The sequence below is a fragment of the Anguilla rostrata genome, chromosome 17, assembly GCF_018555375.3.
Source record: "Anguilla rostrata isolate EN2019 chromosome 17, ASM1855537v3, whole genome shotgun sequence".
Taxonomy (NCBI): Eukaryota; Metazoa; Chordata; class Actinopteri; order Anguilliformes; family Anguillidae; genus Anguilla; species Anguilla rostrata.
Genome location: NC_057949.1, coordinates 20,560,760 through 20,583,702, shown reverse-complemented (window position 1 = coordinate 20,583,702; position 22,943 = coordinate 20,560,760). Strand labels below are relative to the sequence as shown.

General features: G+C 47.1%; 1 protein-coding gene across 8 annotated transcripts; it reads right to left on the bottom strand.

The window, feature by feature from the left end:
- Nucleotides 1-594: 594 nt before the first annotated feature.
- On the bottom strand, nucleotides 595-22,531 carry LOC135243362 (coiled-coil and C2 domain-containing protein 1A-like). 8 transcript variants are annotated; one of them, XM_064315129.1, is made up of 29 exons: nucleotides 22,311-22,531; nucleotides 20,877-20,963; nucleotides 19,238-19,370; nucleotides 18,551-18,672; nucleotides 18,071-18,268; nucleotides 16,910-17,201; nucleotides 15,023-15,132; nucleotides 14,627-14,699; nucleotides 13,868-13,945; nucleotides 13,261-13,388; nucleotides 12,655-12,727; nucleotides 12,392-12,522; nucleotides 12,003-12,120; nucleotides 11,386-11,558; nucleotides 10,774-10,896; nucleotides 9,884-9,942; nucleotides 8,754-8,870; nucleotides 8,428-8,501; nucleotides 8,220-8,278; nucleotides 7,902-7,953; nucleotides 7,539-7,638; nucleotides 7,328-7,418; nucleotides 6,796-6,927; nucleotides 6,632-6,687; nucleotides 3,717-3,795; nucleotides 3,118-3,244; nucleotides 2,383-2,459; nucleotides 2,221-2,268; nucleotides 595-1,787 (listed from the first exon to the last, which is right to left on the bottom strand). In XM_064315129.1, the coding sequence occupies exons 2-29, from the start codon at nucleotides 20,931-20,933 to the stop codon at nucleotides 1,752-1,754; spliced, it is 2,916 nt and encodes a 971-aa protein (XP_064171199.1). In that variant the 5' UTR covers nucleotides 20,934-20,963; nucleotides 22,311-22,531; the 3' UTR covers nucleotides 595-1,751. The 8 variants fall into 8 exon arrangements, 4 of the variants coding, with proteins under 4 accessions (XP_064171199.1, XP_064171200.1, XP_064171198.1 ...); XM_064315130.1 differs by lacking the exon at nucleotides 22,311-22,531 and adding an exon at nucleotides 22,030-22,278 and having other exon boundaries at nucleotides 20,877-20,981; XM_064315128.1 differs by lacking the exon at nucleotides 22,311-22,531 and adding an exon at nucleotides 22,030-22,278.
- Nucleotides 22,532-22,943: the final 412 nt, after the last annotated feature.

The following is a 22,943-nucleotide window of genomic DNA, read 5'->3' as shown; positions in this document are numbered from 1 at the left end:
TGCAACCCGCTCCCCACAAACAGACACAATATCACCGGTCCTTCAGTCGATTTAACGATGAACAGTAGTTGATTAGGACCAAGCGATCATGGACACCAGCGAACTACAGATTCCCACTTTGACACATCGAGGCACCACGTGCCTTCTTTTCACCACGCCCACCTCATCGCTCAGCCGATTCATCAATTCTTCACCACTCAAATGGCAACGGCGTCCCATTTGTTTAAGATTTTAACGAGGAAATGATTTCATATTAGCCTCGCAACAATGTAACCAGAAACTGGCTATTCGCACAACAAAGAAAGAAGACTGCATATACTCACCTGTGTGTATAGTGACATTCATAGAGGCCTAATAATTTTTATGATTTACGATTTTAAAAAATCTCACAGTTAAATGCAAAGTTTTGGCACAGTTGCGTCAAATCGCTTGTTTTTCTTCTCTATTAATAAAATTTGTATTTCTAATTAAACATTAACAAATGTTTCAAAGGCAAATGTTTCAGAGGCAAATTTCAAAATGCCTGCATTTATTTCGTGTGTTTTTATAAGACTTATAAACAACTAAATTTGGACACTGACAACACAGGGCACATTCTTTTTCAACCCATATTATTTTATTAAGTAGGTTGTTTTACATTTAGTATGTTTATACAGTACACATATTATATATGATAGTGTTCAAATCACTCGGAAAGTACAGGACTGCAATTAAAAACAAAAGAATCCACAACGAAAGCAGTTTATAAGGGCACCTGCAGGGATATCCTATTACTGTATGAAAAATTCCCACGTTTGTGGGTCGTAAAGATTGTATTATCGCGATAGAATGACGGCACTGTGACACCTCTCAATTATTGTTCCCACGAGCTATACTCACTGAAGTTTTACATTTCTCAACCAATCGTAGTCAACCATCTCACTTGAAAATGCTCTGTCATAGAAAGGGTGGGACATCGACAATTAGATTAAATAATTAGTTCGATATATTATAATAAAGCGTATTACCGGTAGTACCAGCTGTTTATGATTGCAATTTGCTATACTAAGTAGTAGGTTTCAACTTCAATCGTAAAAAAAACGCATTTCAGAAGTACTTAATTCTGCTTAATTCACACAGAATTTGCAGTGCCAAGCCATAAAGAATCAGTGCATCTCCCTCAAATGAAAAATGATAAAAAGTCAAATATCAGCATTAAACTCAAAAAATTAGGCTAATACTATATTATGACCATGAGGTTGCTGTGCCAGAGTAATGCAGCATCCAATCCAAACACTGGGAAGCATTCATTCCTTAAGCCACTGAATGTACTGAAAGCCTCCAGCCAAGAACTGCTGATACACGATACAGAGATTACTGGCTTTTAAACACGCACACAATTACAATGGAAATAACAAAGGCAGCCCCCTCCCCCAACCCATCCCCCAACACAATATTTTCCTTTCCTTTAATTAAGACCCCTTAATGTGCTTAATGGGGTACCTGCGTTCTCTGGAAATCTGATGGCTTGTTCTACTTCAAATGTTTTATGCTCCCCTCAGCTTCTAAGACTGAATTATTTTACTCATTTTAAAAAGGACTCCTCCATTAATTTTTTTCTGTTTCTGTACAGATATGCTGCGATGTAGGTCTGGGCCCCCTACCCCCAAAAACCAGTGTTCCAGAACAGGTGGAAGGGCTTTGTGGTTATGGAGACAGGAGGGCAGCTACCTCCTGCCTCCCCCATCTCCCCACCCCCCTCTTCCCCTTCCTCAGCCCAGACTGTCCCTCCTCTTCAAACACTCCATCTAAAACCAAACGAGTTTGACACAATATCAATCACATTTTGTACAAAAAACAACTAATAGGCTGGAAAAAAAGACTAAGAACTATGACAAATCTGACATTAACCAACGCAAATGTTTCACAGCACAATGACTTACAGCACAATAGAGTTCTTATCTAGACTCAAAATCTTTGGGTTCTTGTGACAAAGAGGGTTCAAATTCAGTATTTTATTGCCACAGCTTTTTTATTTTGGCATTTATTTGGCATTCTGTTTTAAGCTAAGTATTACAACTCACTGAGACTAGATAATTATCACAAAGCCATCTAAAGCACCTCTTGTCATTGATGGGATGACTAGAGACAAGAGCACAGAATGTACATAAACATTCAGAGCCAAAATTCGCACAACACCACAATGGTGTGACATCACAACGGCTGCCAACTCATCTTTACCTCACTCTCCACCATCTTCAGCCTTCCGAGAGTGTCCTTAGCAGCCTCCTGCAGAGAGAGGGGCGACAGACACAATGTGACTCCATCACTGTAAAGAGAGAGTGCAATGCCACACTCACACGGCCCTCAGAGGGGGTCACGGTCAGCAGAGTCTGTACCCACCGCGTCCCCCTGGATGGAGAGTCTCTTCACAGACTCCCCAAGACCCTCCACAAGCTGACAGAGAACACTGTCATACTCTGAGAGGCACAGGGACAGAGGAAAAGAGAAAGAATGATAGAGATGGAGAGAGAGATGGTGCAGTAGAGAAGTGACAAGAAAAAGGCAGAGGAGAGATAGGAGAAAGACAGGTGACAGAGAGAAAGAGAAAGGGTAGGAGAGAGAGGGAGACAAAAAAGGAAGAGAGGGAAGGATTGAAGAGAAAAGAGAGGTAGGAGAGAGAGAGGGAAGGAAAAGGGGGAGGTCAGTATTAAAGATAGTTTTCAAGTTTTAACCAGAGACAGAGTTTTGGGAAAGCCAGACATGAAAGGGAGCTCAAGGAAGACATTGTGGGTAACAAAGACATGACATCTCAGGGTTAATCACATGACTGCAATGCGCCAAATATACCATAATGTTCCATTCACAAGGCCAAAGTGGAACCTTAAATGGACCACACCAGTGGGCAGAAAAAGGGGGTGGGTGGGTATGGAGGATGGATTGCCCTTGGAGGTGGAAGGAGGGTTGAACTGAGAGCAGTGCGGGCCTGTAAATGGTAGGTGGATTTTGAGGTAAGAAGTACAGAATGTGGAGGGTGGGGTAAAAAGGCGGGCAGTGGGTGGAGGCAGATGGAGAGGCACGGGAGGGTGGAGGTGGCGTGTTGGGCGCGGGCGGAGGAGACAGCGGCGGCAGCCCCACCTGCGAGCAGGACGGGCGTGGCCCTGTCCATCTGCGCAGTCTGCCACTGCAGACGCCGGAGCAGCTCGCGGTGCTGCTGCAGCAGGTCCAGCGGCGGGTCCCTCTGGCTCCGCCTGCAGTCCAGGATCTGTGGGGGCGGGGCGAGGCGGGGTGGGAAGGTAGGGCGGGGCCAGGGATAAGGAGGCCTGGTCACACGCATGACTGACACACCAAGAGAAAGAAACGTAAACACTGACCCGCCTGGAAAGGCTAAGAAAAGACTCTTCCCACGCAACACGACCCCAGCAGGAACTCAGCTGATCCCATCACTTCACCTGAGTTACATCCACAGATAAAGCTCCACGTAAAACTGCCTGTTCTGATAAGGCCATTCCAGCAACAGCCTCTCTGTCTCTCACTGGCCCCCACATAACAGACGGCCCTCCTGGCACATAAACATAACAATGCAGTCACTCACTCACTTACACACACACTCTCTCACACACACACAATCCCACTTGCTTGCACACAAACACACACGCACACAAACACACACACGCATGCACACACACACACACACACATACAGGGCCATTATAGATGTATAGTACAAAAACAGACCTTATTCTCCAGAGCCTCTGTATCGTGAGCCAACAGATTGATGCTGTAAAGCTTGTACCTAGGAGGGGGCGGAGGGGGGCTGAGAGAGAAAGAAGGGCACACACACACAGTATACTTAGACATTTCCCTTTACTTTACACAGTACAGACCCTGGGGATTTACTTTACACAGTACAGACCCTGGGGATTTACTTTACACAGTACACATAGACATATCCTTTTACTTTACACAGTACAGACCCTGAGGATTTACTTTACATAGTACAGACCCTGGGGCTTTACTTTACACAGTACAGACCCTGGGGATTTACTTTACACAGTACAGACCCTGGGGCTTTACTTTACACAGTACAGACCCTGGGTTATTAACAGTCAGACAGGGGCTTTACACAGTACAGACCCTGGGTACTACACGAGACTGGTTTATTTACAAGTACAGACCCTGGGCCTTTACTTACACAGTACAGACCCTGGGGATTTACTTTACACAGTACAGACCCTGGGGCTTTTATTTACACAGTACTGACCCTGGGGCTTTACTTTATACAGTACAGACCCTGGGGCCAACCACTTTTCCGTGAAGCAATCCAAGATCCTCTACACTTAAACGTGCAATTACTACTATTATCATAATTATTACAATTCTTCTTGTTATAAATAATAACCAGGAAATAATTATGGAGTCACACCAGCATATAATAAGGTATTACAGTTATCATTACATGATGTGACACCACTATAGCTAAGTCTTTCTCTGTTCTTTTGCTGAAAATACAGGTTTGACACCTGCTGAGAAAACATCTTGTGTCACACAGCCCCCTTATCACCGTTCCCCTACACCCATAATTTTGGCACCACTGCAGGTCAATCTTGGCCATCCAAGGGACACACATCAACAATCACTCACGGCTTCATTAAAATATAAATGTGTAAATGCATTCATTTAAAAAAAAAAACGAGATTAATGTGTAACTAATTCAAAATCACATTTGAAAGATATATGGCCTGTCATTACTGTGTAAGAACACATATTGATGAAAATAGGCCATTCGGCCCTTGTAGCACTCACCAAATCTACACATAGTTTTATATATTATATACATATACATTTAAAAATAACTATATATACACAATGTAAGGCAAACACTGAAGTTTCCATGACATAGAGCAATGCATGACTCATAAAGTGCACAAAGCAATATAAAAATGCAGACATATATTAAACCGATGGCTCAGGGAACGCGATCATGGTGTGATCAAATTCAGTCTGGTAAAAAAGAGCAGCTTCCTTCTGCTCCTGCCCATCCCTCACTGCAGCTCCTGGGGTGACGACAGGCAACCCCCCCCCCCCCCAATAGATTAAAACCAGTTTCTGGATCCCGTAGTCCTGAGCACACACATCATCAGCTGAGGCCTGCAAGAAGTCCTCTTTTGTTTGACTCTTGTCATTTGTGTGAAATCCTCAGAAGCACAGAGTCTTTGGACTGAAACGTTTGCACTCGAACACTTTTTTGGCACTGATGCAGCTGCACCGAATGAAGAGTATTTTTTTGTGATCTCGGCTTCATTAATTGTTTTTTGAGCTGAACGCCTCAGAAGCAGGCGCGTTCTGCTTTTAACCGCCAGCCTTGAGTAAGCTCTCTGAGCCTGTCGTAACCCTTCATTTACACTGGCGCGGGCGAAATCCCAGGGTACCCTCTAATCCAGGGACCTTCCCCTCCCATCCCTAAATTTTTCACAGGGACACTGTCCTGTGTGCCTCCCCCCGGCCTCTATGGGGCGGGGAGTGGTCCAGTTTGGGCCCCCAGCCTCTACGGGGCGGGGAGTGGTCCAGTTTGGGCCCCCTGCCTCTACGGGGCGGGGAGTGGTCCAGTTTGGGCCCCCAGCCTCTATGGGGCGGGGAGTGGTCCAGTTTGGGCCCCCAGCCTCTACGGGGCGGGGAGTGGTCCAGTTTGGGCCCCCAGCCTCTACGGGGCGGGGAGTGGTCCAGTTTGGGCCCCCTGCTTCTACGGGGCGGGGAGTGGTCCAGTTTGGGCCCGGCTGAATGGTGGGCAGTGCAGTGTGGGAGCGGTTCTGCTTGGGTTTGGCACAGTCTCACTGAGGGCAGTCAGAGGAGAGTGCACACAGACGACCTGCAAGGTAATCAGACAAAGAGCTGACCAGACACCAGGCAGGCGCTTATCTTCTTCTCTTTCCTCTCTGTCTCTCTCTCTCTCTCTCTCTCTCTCTATCCTGCGCTTGTTTTCATTCTCCTCCTCTCACTATTCATCTCTTTCTTATCTCTCACCTGAGGTAACAATTTTAACATGGCCCAGAGCATTTTCATTCTCATACACCAGACTGAATTTGAAGCTATACACAGAACGAGAGAGCGAAAGAGGGAGAGGGATCGCAGGAGGGAGGGCAGGGAAGAGAGAGAGGGAGGGAGGGAAGGAGGGAGGGAGAGGGACTGAGAGAGTGACACAGAGAAAGAGTGAAAGAGAGAGAGACTAAGAGAGAGAGGGAGAGGAGCGGAGAAGTAGCAGAGGGGTTAGAGCAAATTAATAAGATGTGGAGAAACTCACAGCCACACAGACACAGAGGTAAAGGAAGCTGGAAAGAAGTGCTAAGCTAATTTGGTCTTTATTAAAGCACACAATATGGCCCAGGGCAAGAGAGCGGTGCTCTTATTACAGGGAGGGCAGGTGCCCGCAAAGAAATGTGGAAAGGGAAAAGGACCACATGCATCCCTGCCCACACAAACAGCCACAGGCACACAGAGACAGGCAGACGAAAGGGTGCAAATTAGTGAACTGACAAACAGGCAGTGAGTAAGCATACGATCAGGTACAGACAGACAGACAGACAGACAGGCAGACAGGCAGACAGGCAGGCAGACAGGCAGGCAGGCAGGCAGGCAGACAGACAATCGCTGACCTGGCACTGACGTTTTTCACTGTCTCAGTCTGCGGTTTTGGTTTAGGAACTGCGACCTGTAGGACAGAGACATCCGTTACGATGATTAGAAACTGATCAAGGGTATGCTATCAAACTGGAAACAGGAAGTGACATCACTCAGTCCCGTCCTGGGCTGGCCTCACCATGGGCATTGTGTGGGGGTCCAGGACCAGCCAACGCTCTGTGACGGTGTGGACCTGTGGCCCCCCCAGGGGCTCCCGAATTCTGACCACCACCTCTAAGTGCCCCCCTGTGGGCTTTCGACCATCCAGCACCTGTTTCAGAGAGTACACACACGCATAAACACATACACACACACACAAACACGCATAAACACATACACACACGCATAAACACACACACACACACACACAACACGCATAAACATACACACACGCATAAACACACACACACACACACACGCATAAACACATACACACACACATGCACGCACGCATAAACACACACACACACACACACAAACACGCATAAACACATACACACACGCATAAACACATACACACACACACGCATGCACGCACACAAAGATGCACAGACACAAATCTGCAATCAGGGAGGTTGTGTGTACGTGTTGGTATGTGCCTAGACGTATGTGAGTGAATCCGTGCGTGCATGCAGTGTGTGTGTGTGTGTGTGTGTAGTGTCATCTCTCACCTCTATCAGCTGTCTGACCTCACACTCTTTGTCCAGGGACTCCAGCTTAAGTTGAGCACTGCCCATCACCTTCTCCGTCTTAAACAACCCACTGCAGAGAGAGGCTTAGTCACTTATGTGCTCTCACTCACACACACACACACACACACACGCATGCACACACACACACACACGTGCACACACACACACACACACACACACACACCCTCACCCCTTGTGAATGACCTCAAACTTGATGCCCCTGGACTGAATGACCCTCTTTAAACTCCGATGACCTCGACTGATGTTGAGTTTAAACTGCTCCTTGAACTCTGCGAGAGGGAGGGAGAGTGAAGGAGAAAGAGAAAAAAAAGAGAGAGAGAGGAATGCCAGGAGAGAGAGAGAGGGGCGGTGGGCAGGTCAGACAGGTAGTACAGGTATCCTGTCATCATAGTGTAAATTTGTCGATGTCAGTGTGCTATTTCTCCATGTAAACCTGAGTGTGTAACTGCATCAGTGTGCTGTTTTAGTGTGTCACAGGAGTGTATCCAGTGCAGTCAGTGCATCCCAGTTTCAGTGTGCAGTGAACTTCTACCTGGGCTGTTGGTGTTTTTCACAGAGCTGGTTTTATCCTTCTGCCCTTCTTCCTAAGGACACACACACACACACACACAAATAGAAGAAAACAGAGAATTTTATCAGAGCCCTACCTAACCCACTTTATCAGCAATAATCTGTATATGAGGAATGAGCGTGTGTGTGCGTGTGTTTGGTGTGTGTGTGTGTGTGTGTGTCGTGTGGTGTTTGTGTGTGTGTGTGTTTGTGTGTGTGTGTGTGTGTGTGTGTTTGTGTGTGTGTGTGTGTGTGTGTGTTTGTGTGTGTGTGTGTGTTTGTGCATGGGTAGGCATCTTACCGAGCTGGGGAAAGGAAACTCAAAACGCACGCTAGTGTCCATAGCCTTTGGGGAAACTCCTAAACACAGACAAACACACACACATTTTACATTTAGGGCCAGATTTACTAAGACCTTTAGCATGTGCAAAACATTTCAGCACACACAAAACTAATAACACGGTGATGGACAGACAAACAGTCGGATAGACAGCCAGACACAGAGGTACCTGAAGGAGCAGGTAGGTTGATTCCCTTCACTATAGTCAATATCATGTCACTGCTGGTCAGGTTGGGAAGAATCCTGCAGACCAGAGACAAGAGGTGCCAGTGCCAGTGAGGTTTTATATCCCCTACAGTAAGTGAGTAAGCAGTTATAGGCAACACTATGTTATAACCACAAAATAAATTCCGTATGGTGGTGGCATGCCATTGAGGAGGAGGACTGCAGTGTAAGTCCTTCACCACTAGAGGGCCTCAACTTCTGCTTTTACATCAATTCCACAAACTGAGTATTGTCACTACTCTATGGCTGTGTCTGAGGGGTGCTACGTACTTGACTGTGCTGAAGGTGCGCTCCTCTGTGTGGAATTTGGGGACGGGGTAGCCCTTCCCGTGGGCCTGCCTCAGCACCTCAATGTTGTTCATACACTCCTTCGCCAGTTTCTCGAACCTGCGCACACAGGCAACGCCGCGCTCAGCATGCGGTCCGACCTGCTGCTCCACCACACTCGCCACTACACGGGAAACTGAGTCCCACAAACTCTCAATCATCTCTGCAGGTTCCATCTCCTCGCAAGAGCAGCTCCTTCTGGCCAACCGAGCGCCTCAAATCCGTCTGCACCAGCTGTGCATGCTGGGAACTCCTCCAACGGACTGGCTGCACAGCTCAGCTGGAGGGGCCGTTCAATGTGAAGAGGCGCAGCTGGCCCCACACACTCTCCCAAAACAAATTAAATTAAAATACGCATCGATAGTGCATTTCAGAAGGGGGAAATAGGTTCTAAACTCAGAAAAGCGAGCCAAAAGCAACAGTGGCAAAAAAAAAAACTCCCTGGATGAGATACAGGAAGCAACCTTGGAAGGAACCGGGCTTATTAGGGGGAGCCCATCCTCCTCTGGCCAGCTCAGGGTGTGTGTTCATCAAGTTACATTGTTACATTACAGGCATCTGGCAGGCGCTCTTATCCAGAGCGACGTACAACAAAGTGTGCAACCAAAACCAGGAACAGGTGTGTGGAAAACCCTAGAGGGAAGTACAGTTCCAAGTGCAGCGTCAAACCATTAAGTCATGGTCAAACCACTGGGCAAATTACACTGGGCAGTCCACATTTGAAGAAAAAGTGGAGCATGAAAACTGTTTCAAAGCAAAACAGTTACCTTCTCAGTCATCAGTGAACAAGCTATCTGCAGCACAACAGCAAAACTGTCAGGGAGCTGGACTCGGAACTCCAAGCCTGTACCCAGAAGCAAGGTTCTTAGCCTACGTTGCTTCTGCAAAATAACTGAAGCTGCTAAATGCCTGCGCTGTTGCGGTATTAACCAGTGTGCATTCAGTGTGGCGTCGGCATTCCATTCGAGAAGAGGATTTCAGTGTACATGTAAGTCACCACTAGGGGGCATGCATCTGCCTTCCATCAGTTATTTACTGCTTTAATTAAGCCAGGTCTTTTTTTTATGGCTCACCTGACGGTCTCAGCAACATTGCCCATGTGGGTGAACTGCTGGGAGTAGCCGAGACACTTCTGCGGGGGACAGAGAGCAGAGCACGGTGAGACGCTGAACGGGTGGCGGGCAGGAGGCAGCTAAAATGGAGGGATCAATGCAGCATCAATGAGATTCTGGAGGAAGGGGAAATAAAGAATGGGTGACAGACGGATGAGACCTCACATGAGCACACGCGAATGCAGATGTGCCCCCTTGCGCGGGCGCTCTAGGAAACGGCGAGCCAAAACAAAAAATTTATTCCCAAAACGCCGTAAAGGGAACAGGGCGCTCGCTAAATCCGCAAGCCTAATTTACATATCAAACGCAGCCTCTCCATTTCATAACCGTAAAAACGCGGTGGAAAAAAACGGAGCTACAAAAGAGATTAAAAAAGGACAATGCAGCCCGTGTATCTTTTTTAATATTTGCGCGAGTCACCATGGAAACCCTTCAGATCAGAAGGGAAAGGGATGGGGTTCTGAGCGGGGTGGGAAGGCGATAATAACCTGTTTGCAGTGGCACAGTAAGCAGGAGGCTGATTACAGAGCAGCACTCCATTGTGAGCGTGAACGAGTGACTGTGTGAAGCGGAGTGGAAGGAGTGGAAGGAGTGAGACCACGGACTGAAAGACGGACGAAAGCGGGTGAAAATGGGATTACAGTGGGGTAAAATCAGGGTGAAATCAGGGGCGAAAGTCTGGTGATAGTGGAGTGACAGAGGGGTGACAGAGGGGTGAAAGAAGGGTGACAGAGGGGTGACAGCAGGGAGACGGCGGGGTGATATAGGGTTGATAGAGGGGTGAAAGCGGAGTGACAGCAGGGTGATATAGGGGTGACAGAGGGGTGACAGAGGGGTAAAAACAGGGGGACCTCGTGCTGCTGTCGCAGAAGCTCCACCAGCTGGTTGTACTGCTCAGCGGTGTGGGGGGAGACCGCAGAGCTGCAGGACTGCGTCAGGGAATAGCCTTCCTCCGCCACGGGGGCACTGGGGACCTGCAGGGGGGAGGGGGAGGGAGAGAGAGAGAGAGAGGGGGAGAGAGGGGGGAGGGAGGGAGAAATAAAAAACCAAGAATAAAAAAAATTTAAGAGAAAGTAAGAAGCCGTAAATTAAACTCTACCCATGTTATTGGTTGAAATGTGGTCCCTAAAGTTCCGATAGGTTTTTTGTTCCATAAGCAAGGATAAACTAAAGGAAAGATGAGGGTGGTGGAGGGAAGAGGGAAAAAAATAAGAGCAGAAAAAGAGAGAGAGTGGATGGGAGAGTAAACTTGGCCAGAAAGACTCAGCAGGGGGAACAAAAAATACAACAGCCTCAGGGCCCAAAATGATTCCTTCCCTCCATTTTCTCCCTCCATTACACCCCTGCTGCTCCGGGAGGCTCCTGACCGCACAGGTCGGGCCCTCCTCGTCTTCCTCCCGCTGCTGCTACCTGACCCGGGGGCGGACGTTCGAGCGGAAACCGGGCCGCTCCGTCTCCATTACCTTGGTGATGTCGACGGGCAGCCCGGCCTTGGCGGCGGCGATCATGTGATCCAGGCCCTTGGCTTGGCGCAGGTGGAGGGCGGCGCCCTGCATGTCCTTCAGCTGCTTGGAGCGCAGCGCCGCCCGCACCAACTGCTGCCGCCTGGACAGCAGGAAGTCCAGCTGCTGCTGGGCTGCGCGGCCAATCAAAACGCAGTCTCAGACCCGCAGGGTTAAAACTCCGCCCCAGCAGGGCGCAGCGTTGGCATGGCAACATCAAACAACACAAACAGACAAAAGGCAGCAAGCCGGCCTGTACTTTCCTCAAAATTGAGGGTGAACAATGTGCGAGTTTTTATTTTTTATTTTTTGAAAAGAAGGGCAGACAGACCTGCCCTCCTTTTATATTTTTTTGCTTTATACAGTCAGGAAGAAAGCAGAGACGGTAACAGACAGAATTAAAGAAACAGAATCCAGGCCTCTAACACACAGTAGAGTTACAACAACAACTACAGCAGTGTAGCAAAAGTGCAGTTAAGGTCTAATAAATACACAACGCTCCATGCCCCATGCTAAACATGCTAATACACTAGATAGTCCTCACATAAACACACAGATCTGTGTGACCACACACTCACCTTTGGATCCCATTCTGAACCCCTGACTGGGGGCCGTGGGGGGGCCAGGGGTCCTCAGATTAGGGGAAGAAGGAGCTGAGGTTTTGGCAGCACGCTGAGAAACTGGTCTCACTGGTGGCTTTGGAGGGGGGGGGGGGGCGTGGCCGAGTACAAGAAAATAACCATAGCAACATGCTGAGTTTCACGAGGGCCAGGATTCCACAGAAGGCACAGTACTGAAGTCCATATTGAGAGTCAGTGTGGAAAAACAGCAGCTACCTCAAGGGACAGACACAGTTCCCATTTAACTGAGCATTAACTTCCCAAATTTCTCGTCCCGTGTACACAATTCTTCCTTGGTCATCATTTTTCTAAAACATTGCACATACAATCTCACAAGCATCTCCTACCTTTGACACTTCCTTCCCTTGCTCCTCCCATTCCTCCTCCTCTGTATCCCGATTGGCCAGCCTGACGGCAGCCTCTACCACTCCAGTGAAGTTCTGCTCAGTGCCCTCTGTCCCCTGCAGAGGCGGGCACCCTGGGAGTGGGGTGATGGCACCACAGAAGAAGAGGAAGGACAGGCAGGTTGGTAAACAGTTATGGGTACAGACTCACATAGACTGATTCACATGGATGGACAGACAGACAGACAAGCAGAATGGCAGTTTACCAGGAGGGACAGGAAGTCCGGACAGATCAACTGGCCGTCCAGCTTGGTGAGATCGGATGGCATCCTGGTATTGCTGTGAGAGAGAGAGTAAATGTGAGCAAGATTAATAGAGAATAGAGAGTGAGCTGACGAGAATGAAATGTTAATAGGATAATTTGTTTTTTAAAAAAGAGAGGTAAAGGCGAGTAGGAAGGTCAAAACAAAAAGGAGGTAAAGAGCGAGCGAGAGAAAGGAATAAAGAACAGGAAATGGCTTCTCAGCTCACAGCTCAGGAGTCAGTATTGTGCGTTTAACTGCCGTCGTCCACAGTCAATGCACCCAGCTCTGCTTAAACAGGCGCAATTCTGGGGAAATAGTGTGTGTCAAGCGTCCGGATCGCTCTCACTGGCCTGCATTCAACATTCGTCCTCAGCTTCGACTTTCAAGTAAACGCAAGGTGTATCTGAGATGGTGATCGCTGAACTTGCCCAACTGTGTTCAGGAAGGAAAAACTATTATCCTTGGTTTTAATCGTGAGTAAAGGTCATTGGATTGCAGCCAGGTACCGTTGAAAGTCAGATCCGGTACACGCCCTTTAAGGATTGAGGTTACCTTGACGATGGTTACCTTGACTATGCGCATGTGCATGCGGGCCTTGCGGTCGTCTCCCTTGCCCTTGGCGTCCTCTGCGGCCCCCTTGTACCTCTGCATCCTCTGCTGCAGGGCTTCCGCCACACTGCGCGGGGCTGCAACAGCTGCAACACGCATGTGCCTTAGAGCCCACACACAACACACACAGTACACACACACACTTACACACACACTCACAACTCAGAGCCCACACACAGTACACACAGTACACACTCATACACACACACTTACACACACACTCACAACTCCAAGCCCACACACAGTACACATAGTACACACAGTACACACTTACACCATGCACTGTATAAAAATAGACACACACACACATACAAACACACACACCTCAGAACCCACACACACAATACATACACGCACACCTCAGAACCCACACACAAAACCCACACACACATCAGAACCCACACACAGTACACACACTTTAGAACTCACACACACACACACACACATACCTCAGAACCCACACACAGTACACCCACACACACACACACCTAGGAAACCCACACACAGTACACATACACACACACACGCACGCACACACACACTGCTGCTGAAATTACGCTATTACCGGAACTGGCCACAGGTGGCGCTGCACACAGCGACGCAGCGGGTTGCGCGGGGGTCTGCCTGTCCACCACTGCATCCCCTGCAGAGGGAAGGAGTTAAAAGAGCAATAAAAAGTTGCAGAGCAGCGCAGAGGTGATGAGAACAGTCTCATTAGCATGCCGCTCGTTAGCCTAGCCGCACACCTCCGCTTCGCCCGCCTCAATCCCCGAACTCTTAATTCCTCAGAGAGACGCGCGAGACTCCGCTTCAGGAGCATCAAAAGAGCCGGCCCCGTTGCCGCAGTAACTCTCAGCCCTTTGCACTGTCAATCTGCAAGAGCCACCGCTTAAACTGACACAGACACCCTCCTTAAGCTCCCCGGGCACAGCTGCTCAAGTGCCAGTTGAGAAGCTGCTGTTTTCTAAAAGTTTCAGAGCAGACCTGACCTCAACCTCAACCCCCGCGACCCCGCCCCACCCCCCAGCAAAAGTCTTAATGAGCTGTTTTTTTGACCTGCGCCTACAAAGGAGGAACAAGAACTTGTTTGCCCCGACATTCTAATGACTTATCTTTAAACTTTAATGCAATCACACTGGACTGCACTTACACAAGAGGACTTTCATGGGTATTAAAAAGCTCTAACAGTGTAAGGTGAGGGCTACACTAGCACCGACGAAGGTAAACTCTGCATAAACCTACCAAGCCGTTGCACACATGTACAACCACAACTGAGGATGAAGAAAAATATGTAGAGGCACATGGTGCAACTGCAATGGCTCACCAGGAGGGGGAGGTAGGGCGCTGATGTCCACTGAGTCTCCTCTATCAAACGCCTCGACCACTGTGTGTAATTTCTGAGAGAGAGAGAGCGAGTGAGTGAGAAAGAGAGAGACAGAGAAATAGGGAGACAGGGAGGGAGAAAGAGGGTGAGACAAAGAACGAGAAAACCATTAACTTGACTTACGACCTTCATTAGTGAGTCTATTATGCTAGGCACTACAAAAACAATCCATCAGACGAGATAGGATCTGAGCTTCAGCAGCCAGCCACAGTGCTGATGGTGTTTGTCCATAGAGGCGGGAGAATTTACAGCAGTGACCGAGGTCCTGACTCGGGTGACTCCGGTGACCTTCTGTGAGTGATATTTACTGTTTTAGCTGTGACATGCTGGCGGTACCTTGGCTACCAGGTAGTGCTGTTTGGCCGTGCCCAAGTCTCCACGCTGTTTGGCTTGGACAGCTGCCACTTTGTACTCTCTCAGTCTGGCCAGCAGCAGGTCCTTCGTAACTGTAAAACACACACACACACACACACATGTACATACACACACACACACATGCACGCTCACACACACACACACACACATGCATGCACACACACATGCACGCACGCACACACACACACATACACACACACACACACACACACACACACACACACACGAACATACACACACACACACACACAAACATACACACACACACACACACACACACACACACACGTGCACACACACACGAGTACCCACACAGACACATATATACACAGACACAGAATAGATAACAAAAAATTCATTTGAAAGCCACCATGCTTGTGACCAGTCCAGCTCCAGTGCCCACAGTCTATCCGTGCCATAGATCACTCTCAAATTCATCGCATGTTCATTTGCACTTTAATAGGAAACCATAATGTCCGAAAATCTAATGAGAGCATTTACTCTTCACACCTCGTGGATCACCATGTGATTTACAATCAATAACAAACAGATTCCAAATCTTTGGCAATTTGTCATTTGGGGTAAACACTAAATCAGAATTAGCAGACCCCCTGAGGATACATTTAAACATATTCAGGTTAGTTTCTACATTGACCTAAACACAACACCAAGGACTGGCTGATACGCCAGGAAAACAAGCTAACGGCAAATAAAAACTGCCAGTAAGCACATTCTGTCAGTGCTTATGAGGGCTGGGTAAGCGCTGTCAGTAAATACATTCTGTCAGTACTTATGAGTGCTGGATAAACGCTGTCAGTAAATACATTCTGTCAGTGCTTATGAGGGCTGGGTAAGCGCTGTCAGTAAATACATTCTGTCAGTACTTATGAGTGCTGGATAAACGCTGTCAGTAAATACATTCTGTCAGTACTTATGAGCACTGGGTAAGCGCTGTCGGTTAGTGTATTCTGTCAGTACTTATGAGCACTGGGTAAGCGCTGTCAGTAAATACATTCTGTCAGTACTTATGAGTGCTGGGTAAATGTTGTCAGTTAGTGTATTCTGTCAGTACTTATGAGCACTGGGTAAGCGCTGTCAGTTAGTGTATTCTGTCAGTACTTATGAGCACTGAGTAAGCGCTGTCAATAAATACATTCTGTCAGTACTTATGAGTGCTGGGTAAATGCTGTCAGTTAGTGTATTCTGTCAGTACTCATGAGCACTGGGTAAGCGCTGTCAGTAAATACATTCTGTCAGTACTTATGAGTGCTAGGTAAACGCTGTAAGTTAGCGTATTCTGTCAGTACTTATGAGCGTTGAGTAAACGCTGTCAGTAAGCGCATTCTGGCGCATGAGCCACAAACACTCTCTAAACAGTGTATAAACTATGTGCATTAAAGCAACACCAGTGTATACCACATGATACCATATGCAGATACCTGCAGTGCAGATATACGAGACATTAATGTGAACTTAATTGCATTATTTGAACCTAATGATGCAGTTCATCCTACATTATGGCAATTAATTTATCCCTCATGCCGTATTGACAGAAGTACTTTTGTTATAAACTAATATTCTTTTTCCATTTTTGTTAATGTCTTGTTAGGGGTTCTCCAAAGCACCCCCACTTCATTAGATCTTTGAAGAGCGTACAACGTTAAAAAAATCAATTTTTATTTAAATAAAAAAATGTGGTTTCAACCATTGCCTGGATCGTACATGCACATGTTTGTGTTGCGTGTGTATGCGTGTGTGCGTACGTGTGTGTGCGTGGGTGTGCGTGTGTGTGCGTGTGTGTGTACACGTGTGCCTATGTGCCTGTGAGTGGGGGCCCAAATAAATTACCAGAATCCTGTTGGCTGTAGTTGATGGTAGAAGCAGGTGAGCTGACAGCAGAAGACTTCTGCAGAGACGGTTGGGGGCGGAGTTTTGGTGCAGTAGGCGGAGTCCCCTGTCTGAGACTCTCATTGCTGGAGCGCACAGATGCACGCTCCTGTGGCGGGTGCTCCCACACTCCGATTGGCTCAGCTGCCTGATGGGCAGACGTGGGTCTGCCGCCTGTGGCAACAGGGGGCGGGATTTCGTCCTCGTTGACTGGCTTTCCCATCTTCACTGACGATAACATGGACTGCAGAGTCTACGAAAGGCACAGAGACAGGGAACGGAGAGTGCAGTGATTCAGCTCAAATCACTCACACTGGACTACCGAGCCACAAGCGGTGCTGCCCCTTCCTATCTACAAACAGTAATTACAACACGCAGACCAATCAGACGCCTCCTTTCAGCACCCTCTCACCAGACCTCTCTGCTCTGCCCCTGCTCCCCTTGATGGCGGGACGAGCTCCAACGGTGCACCTTGACGGTGGTACCTGTGCGACTGTAGCTTTGCTATCGCTAACTCTGGTTACCAGGCGAAATGCCCTTTCGTATGTTACTTCGGTTAAAGGCGTCTGCCGAATGCCTAAATTGTAAAACTGTAAATCGCAGCGAAATTATGATGGACGTGTGTTGAAAAAAAGGGTGATGGTGGCCTGACCTGCCAAAACACAGAGAAAGCCCCCCCCGTCCCCCGTCCCCCGTCCCCCGTCCCCCCACCCCTGGCGCGGTGTTGTACGCAGTGACGCGGGGTTCTAACAGTCTCTGCCTGTGTGAAGTGCAATCCCCTGACATGACCCCACAGCTCAGCTGCAGCGTGTGAAGAGACGCCGGCTGACACCAGGCACTTCACAGTGCGCACTTTAAAAAGATAAATGAGATTCAAGATTCAAGATTCAAGAAAAAAAGGCAGCAAATTTGGTTTTTAAAACACCCCCCCCCCAAAATCTCCGACAAAATTACGAAATCAAGAAAACAACAGCAATAGAGACGGTGCTTCAGACGTATTAAAGTGTTATATCTGCCGCACGCCGTCTGCTTCTACGCTGTGGTGTTTAACCCCTTCAGCAGCCTCACTGAGGAGCCGTCGTGTTGCGTATTAGTGTGGATATCGGCCCAGCTCCCCCTCACCTTCAGTCCCCGCTCGTAGCGCCGAGCCCGGCTGCTCTCCCCCGCGGCCCTGGCGTTCCCCGCGGCTGTCTGGTACATGTCAATCCGCTCCAGGAGGCGGGACTTCAGGCCGCCGCAGCCACTCACAGTGGAGTTTGAATGTTGCACAGGCGTGGCCCTCACTGCTTCAGATTCCTCCAGAACGTTATTGAGCTCCGCCTACGAACAGTTTCACGGTTACTTGATGCTGCGGTTGCTTTTTTTTTTTGCAAAATGAAAAATAAAAAATGCTACTTGAAATGTAAAAATAATTGTGGTTTCAGGTAAACAGAGTTGCCATCATATTGCAATTAAAATATTTACAACCATACTGAAAAAAACACTAAACTTCTGACCAACTGTTTTGTATCTTGCCCACAAAAGTGCATTTTTCTGTCAGCCTCAATCTGTAAAGATCGGTTTGTTGTAAGCACATGTTGACTCTCTCTGCCACACAATTACCAAGAGGTCCGCATCATTCTCCAGATTCCTCTCTTCATCTCCCCCCTCCTCCTCCTCCTCATCATCCAGGTCTTTCATACACAGCGCAGCCATGTGCTCGATATCCACCATCGAAACTGGTGCTGAGACAAGAATGGAGATAAATCCTTTTTAACAAGGCTACAAATAATCCTCACCATTGCAGTCATGAAACATTACATTTAGCAGCACTTCAGGATAAAGTCGGTGTAATCGGCCATGAATTAATACCTTATTAAAACATCATAAATATTTATTGCAGTTCCTGTCTACGGCATGATACTCCTTTACAAATGACTTCAGGAGGAGATACTGTCAGCTAGTACTTTGTAAACGTAATGTGCAGTTAGTCACTTGTGCATGTGGCGCAGTGCATAGGGGGGGCAGTTCTCAAGGCATATGTAACTGCCCCGTGCAGACAGGGGTTTGATCCCCCACCATGCCACATTCTGGGCAGTGATCCCATCGCTATCCATTACCCCCACTGCTTTCTCCCTTGTCTGAATTAAAGCAAAAGAAAATTCAAGAATGGCAGACTGTCTGTTATCCTTTAAATAAAAGAAAAGTAATATGACACATTAGTGAGCTGTGTTCCTTAATAATGTGAGCACAGTAGAGAACAGCTCAGTGCCACGATATTCCCGAAAAATAAATGAGAAAGGCACTCACCTGCTCCACCCTTTTTTCTGTTACACGGTGCCCCTCCTTCTCCAATCAGAGACAGAAGCTCTGCCTCTAGCACCTCCTCACTTCCCCCAGGGTCAGCCTCTCCATCCAATGACATGTCAAGCAGCAGCCCCATCTGAGGTACACAGAAAAAGGGGAGGGAACTTTCAAAGTGTTTTCAATGGTACTGAGCAAAACCACAGAGAAGACACACATTTCACCTTGTGTGCCAGCCATCAAATAAATATGATTTACCAACAGCACTGCAGTTGTCAGTATGATAACAAATTAGTTTAACCTGTAGCTTATTTTGCTAACTGACCTGTTTGACTAGTACTTGGCTAATAAAGTAGTAGTTTGACTGTGCTCTACAAAACTGTGAACAGTCTCTCAGTCTTATGCATTTGGTGTCCATCTCTATTCATGATATTTGCTGTTGCAACTTTAAAGAGTGCAGTGGGCTGCCCTACGTGCCCATTTTATAGCAAATCTGCTCCTCAGCCGCTGTTTCTATGGCTCTAGATTGGAAAAAGAGCACAAAGTTCTTATCTGTAAAAATACTCTAAAAGTATTCTAAACAAGAGCACTTCTTTCCTGTTCTAGATCCGTACTACCGTCGCAGCACAAACAATGTGCCTCATCCTCCTCTTAACTTCAAATTTGCGCTGGGAGGCAAACAGGACAATAAAGTAACAGACGTTACTCAATCAGGAAGTTTGACCGAAGCTTAATTCTTTCAACCGCGAAGACCAGGGCAAAGCAGGCCAGTAAGGGAACCCAAAGGGTCACGCGACCAATCAGCTGCAAGCAGCACGTAAAAAAAGCGGCTTCTGTCCAAGCGCTAACCGGTCCCAGCCCCGCACAGTTTCAGCCTTCCCGCCGGAGGAGGCCATAGCAGGGCGGGGCTGGAGGCCACAAAGGCGTGCTTTGTTTCGTCCGTGAGCCAATTCATAATTATAGGAATAAAGCGGGGGGGGGTGAACACTGCTGAGATCTGAGTGGGTCACATCTGTTTGGCAGTTACAGGTGCCAAAAACCTGACGGCGGGACTACCAGGTGTTGTCAATCAATGCTGACTCACGTGGGCAAATCAGAGGACGTTATCCGGCGTAGAAAATGACTACAGCCGTCGAATGGATCCGTTCAGCAAGCCACCGATAACATATGGCTGATCGATTAAACCATTTTGTAGTTCACAAAGGACAACGCTCTCGTCCCTATGTGGCTCCATTACATGGGGGCGGGGGCGGGGGCTGAGGGTGTCTGTGATATTTGAGCTTCCATGAGAGAAAGAGAATCATCAGCTCAGTTTACGCCCCAGCTCTTCAGAGCCACGTGACTGAGATTGGATGAACGGCTCAAAAGCAGCTCAATTAAATTAGCCATGCAGAACAGCAATAAGAAAATGCACTATACATTTAAATCACAGTAATACTGACTGACACGAGTCTTTTTAACTTTACTTTTTTTTTTTTTTTAAACAAAGCTTATGATAAATTGTAACCAAGTTTTAAAATCTTAAGGCCGCTAAAGTGAGACATGGTTATGAAGTGCTGGAACAGTAAGATGGACAGAGGCGGAAAGACACGTTAAGGCAGAGAGAGGTCCCATTACAGAAAGGCGATATAAAATGGTGTATTACCTGCCTGGGTCCACATGTTCCTTGGTTCCGGAACGGGGAGGTGCGACTGCCACTCATGGGGTCAAGTCAAGAAAAACCCCATCAGAACTGCAACCAGACAGAAGACTGCAAAAGTTTGTACACTAATGTGCCTGGTCTCCAGTACAGTTTGCAGTGTCGTATTCCTTGCTAATGTTCCTCTTCATTAGCGCATGACTTATTTTTCATTTTCTATTTTTTACTTTTAAATTTGGCGCCCAGCGTGGGTCTCAGCACGTTCAATTCCCACTTTAATTTGGAATGTCCAGCCATCTGCAACTGCAGCAGCGTTCATGCGCGAACAGCACCGGCGAATCGTTAGTGTTACAGCCATAGACATATATACATGTCTATGGTTACAGCTGCGTCCAATGAACTGTATAAGAACACTGGCTGCATCGCCATCGAAACACGTGGTGTCGCACGTCTGCTTCTTTTCACAAAGTGCGTGCCACGGGATTCATTGATGCACCGCTGCATGGAGCCCCGAATGAGCCACCCAGCAGCCCAGCTGTGTGACTGTTGAACGTGCAAAACAACGCCCACAGCTGCAGTACTGTGTAGGCAACTTCACACAGCAAATGACATGCTTCAAATTAAATTATGTCTAGGCACATAACTAGCCTACTGTGTAGCTCACATGCCAAATACTAATTACATATCTAGCAATTAAATTATATGGAAGAAGTCATAGGATTAATGCATAAACAAAGGCATCAAATGATAGTACTTGCAGGCTATTTGTTTTGAAATGCAAATGCAAGCTAACTGTTTTATTAAACACACGTTCGATTCAAGGTAATTAATGGTGTTACAAGTAAGGTCCCGTCCCCCACTTTAACTAATGATACAACTACTACTACTACTACTACTACTAATAATAATAATAATAATAATAGTGACGACCACAAGACAAAGGATTACAACAATCACGATAAAGAAAATTATTTGACACACGTCCTTTCTCGTACGCCTTGCAGGGTGTTGATAAAAACAAGTCCAGAATAACAAAACTAGCCAAGACGAACATAAATAGTCGCATACAGCAATGGCTAGCTTGCTGCATACATTTCTTATTAAATATAACTATACGAATACATTTATTTTATTACAAAACAGGTAAATTCTTAGATACCTAAAAAGGCGTAGTTGGCTATCTAGCTGGCACGAGTTGCTAGCTTGCTTGCTAACGCTTGCTCGCTGGTTGTTAGCAATTGTAACTACGTTAGCTTGCAACGCCCAAATAAAATTTCACCTGCTACAGGATGTAACCTGGATGTAACCAAGCCATTATTATTGTGTTTTTAAAGCGCAAATCGTCTATTTCCCAACGTAATGCTGTCAAGAGATAACAGACCTACGCAATGATTTAAATACAGTTATTTCGTTCTACAAATTAATAATTTGAAACATTACCACAACGACCCCCAAGTGTACAAATCACTTCCGGCTTCGCGCTGCGTCTCTAGGGCAACGGAATTTACATTAAAATACTGCGTGTTGCAATAGGACCGGCTGGTCTTTGGTCAGAGTCCTGTAGAACCTGTGTGCAGAATTCCACCCTCTAAATTCCTCCTTTTTTTGTCTATTTTTGGCCCTTCGTGCACAAGACAGTTACAATGTCCCTCATGCACTGGTCCTAGATCCGTTAAACCAGCCAAAGTTGCAACATAAACTATTGTCCTCCAAAATTCAGACGCTGATTTGAGGTCAGTGGCGAAGGTTCTATTGTTCTGTATCTGTGTCTTGTTGACTACCAGGTGTAAGAAAACGCAGTTCTTTTCTGACCGAGTCTGGAATGGAAAGAACAAATGCAGGCAGCTGACTTGGAGGATAACTGAAATAAAAATGTACATTTGTTTTTTGGGGTGTGATGAAATAGCTAAATAAAGCTTTGACAAAACAACACAGTCCATTTAAAAATAACCATGTAAGATCAAATCACAACTTATTTCCGCCTCAAACTGCCCACAGAGAGATCAACATAGTTTGCTATTTTTGAATTGCTGTTATGCTGCATTATTGTTTTTACATTACCAGACATTAAGC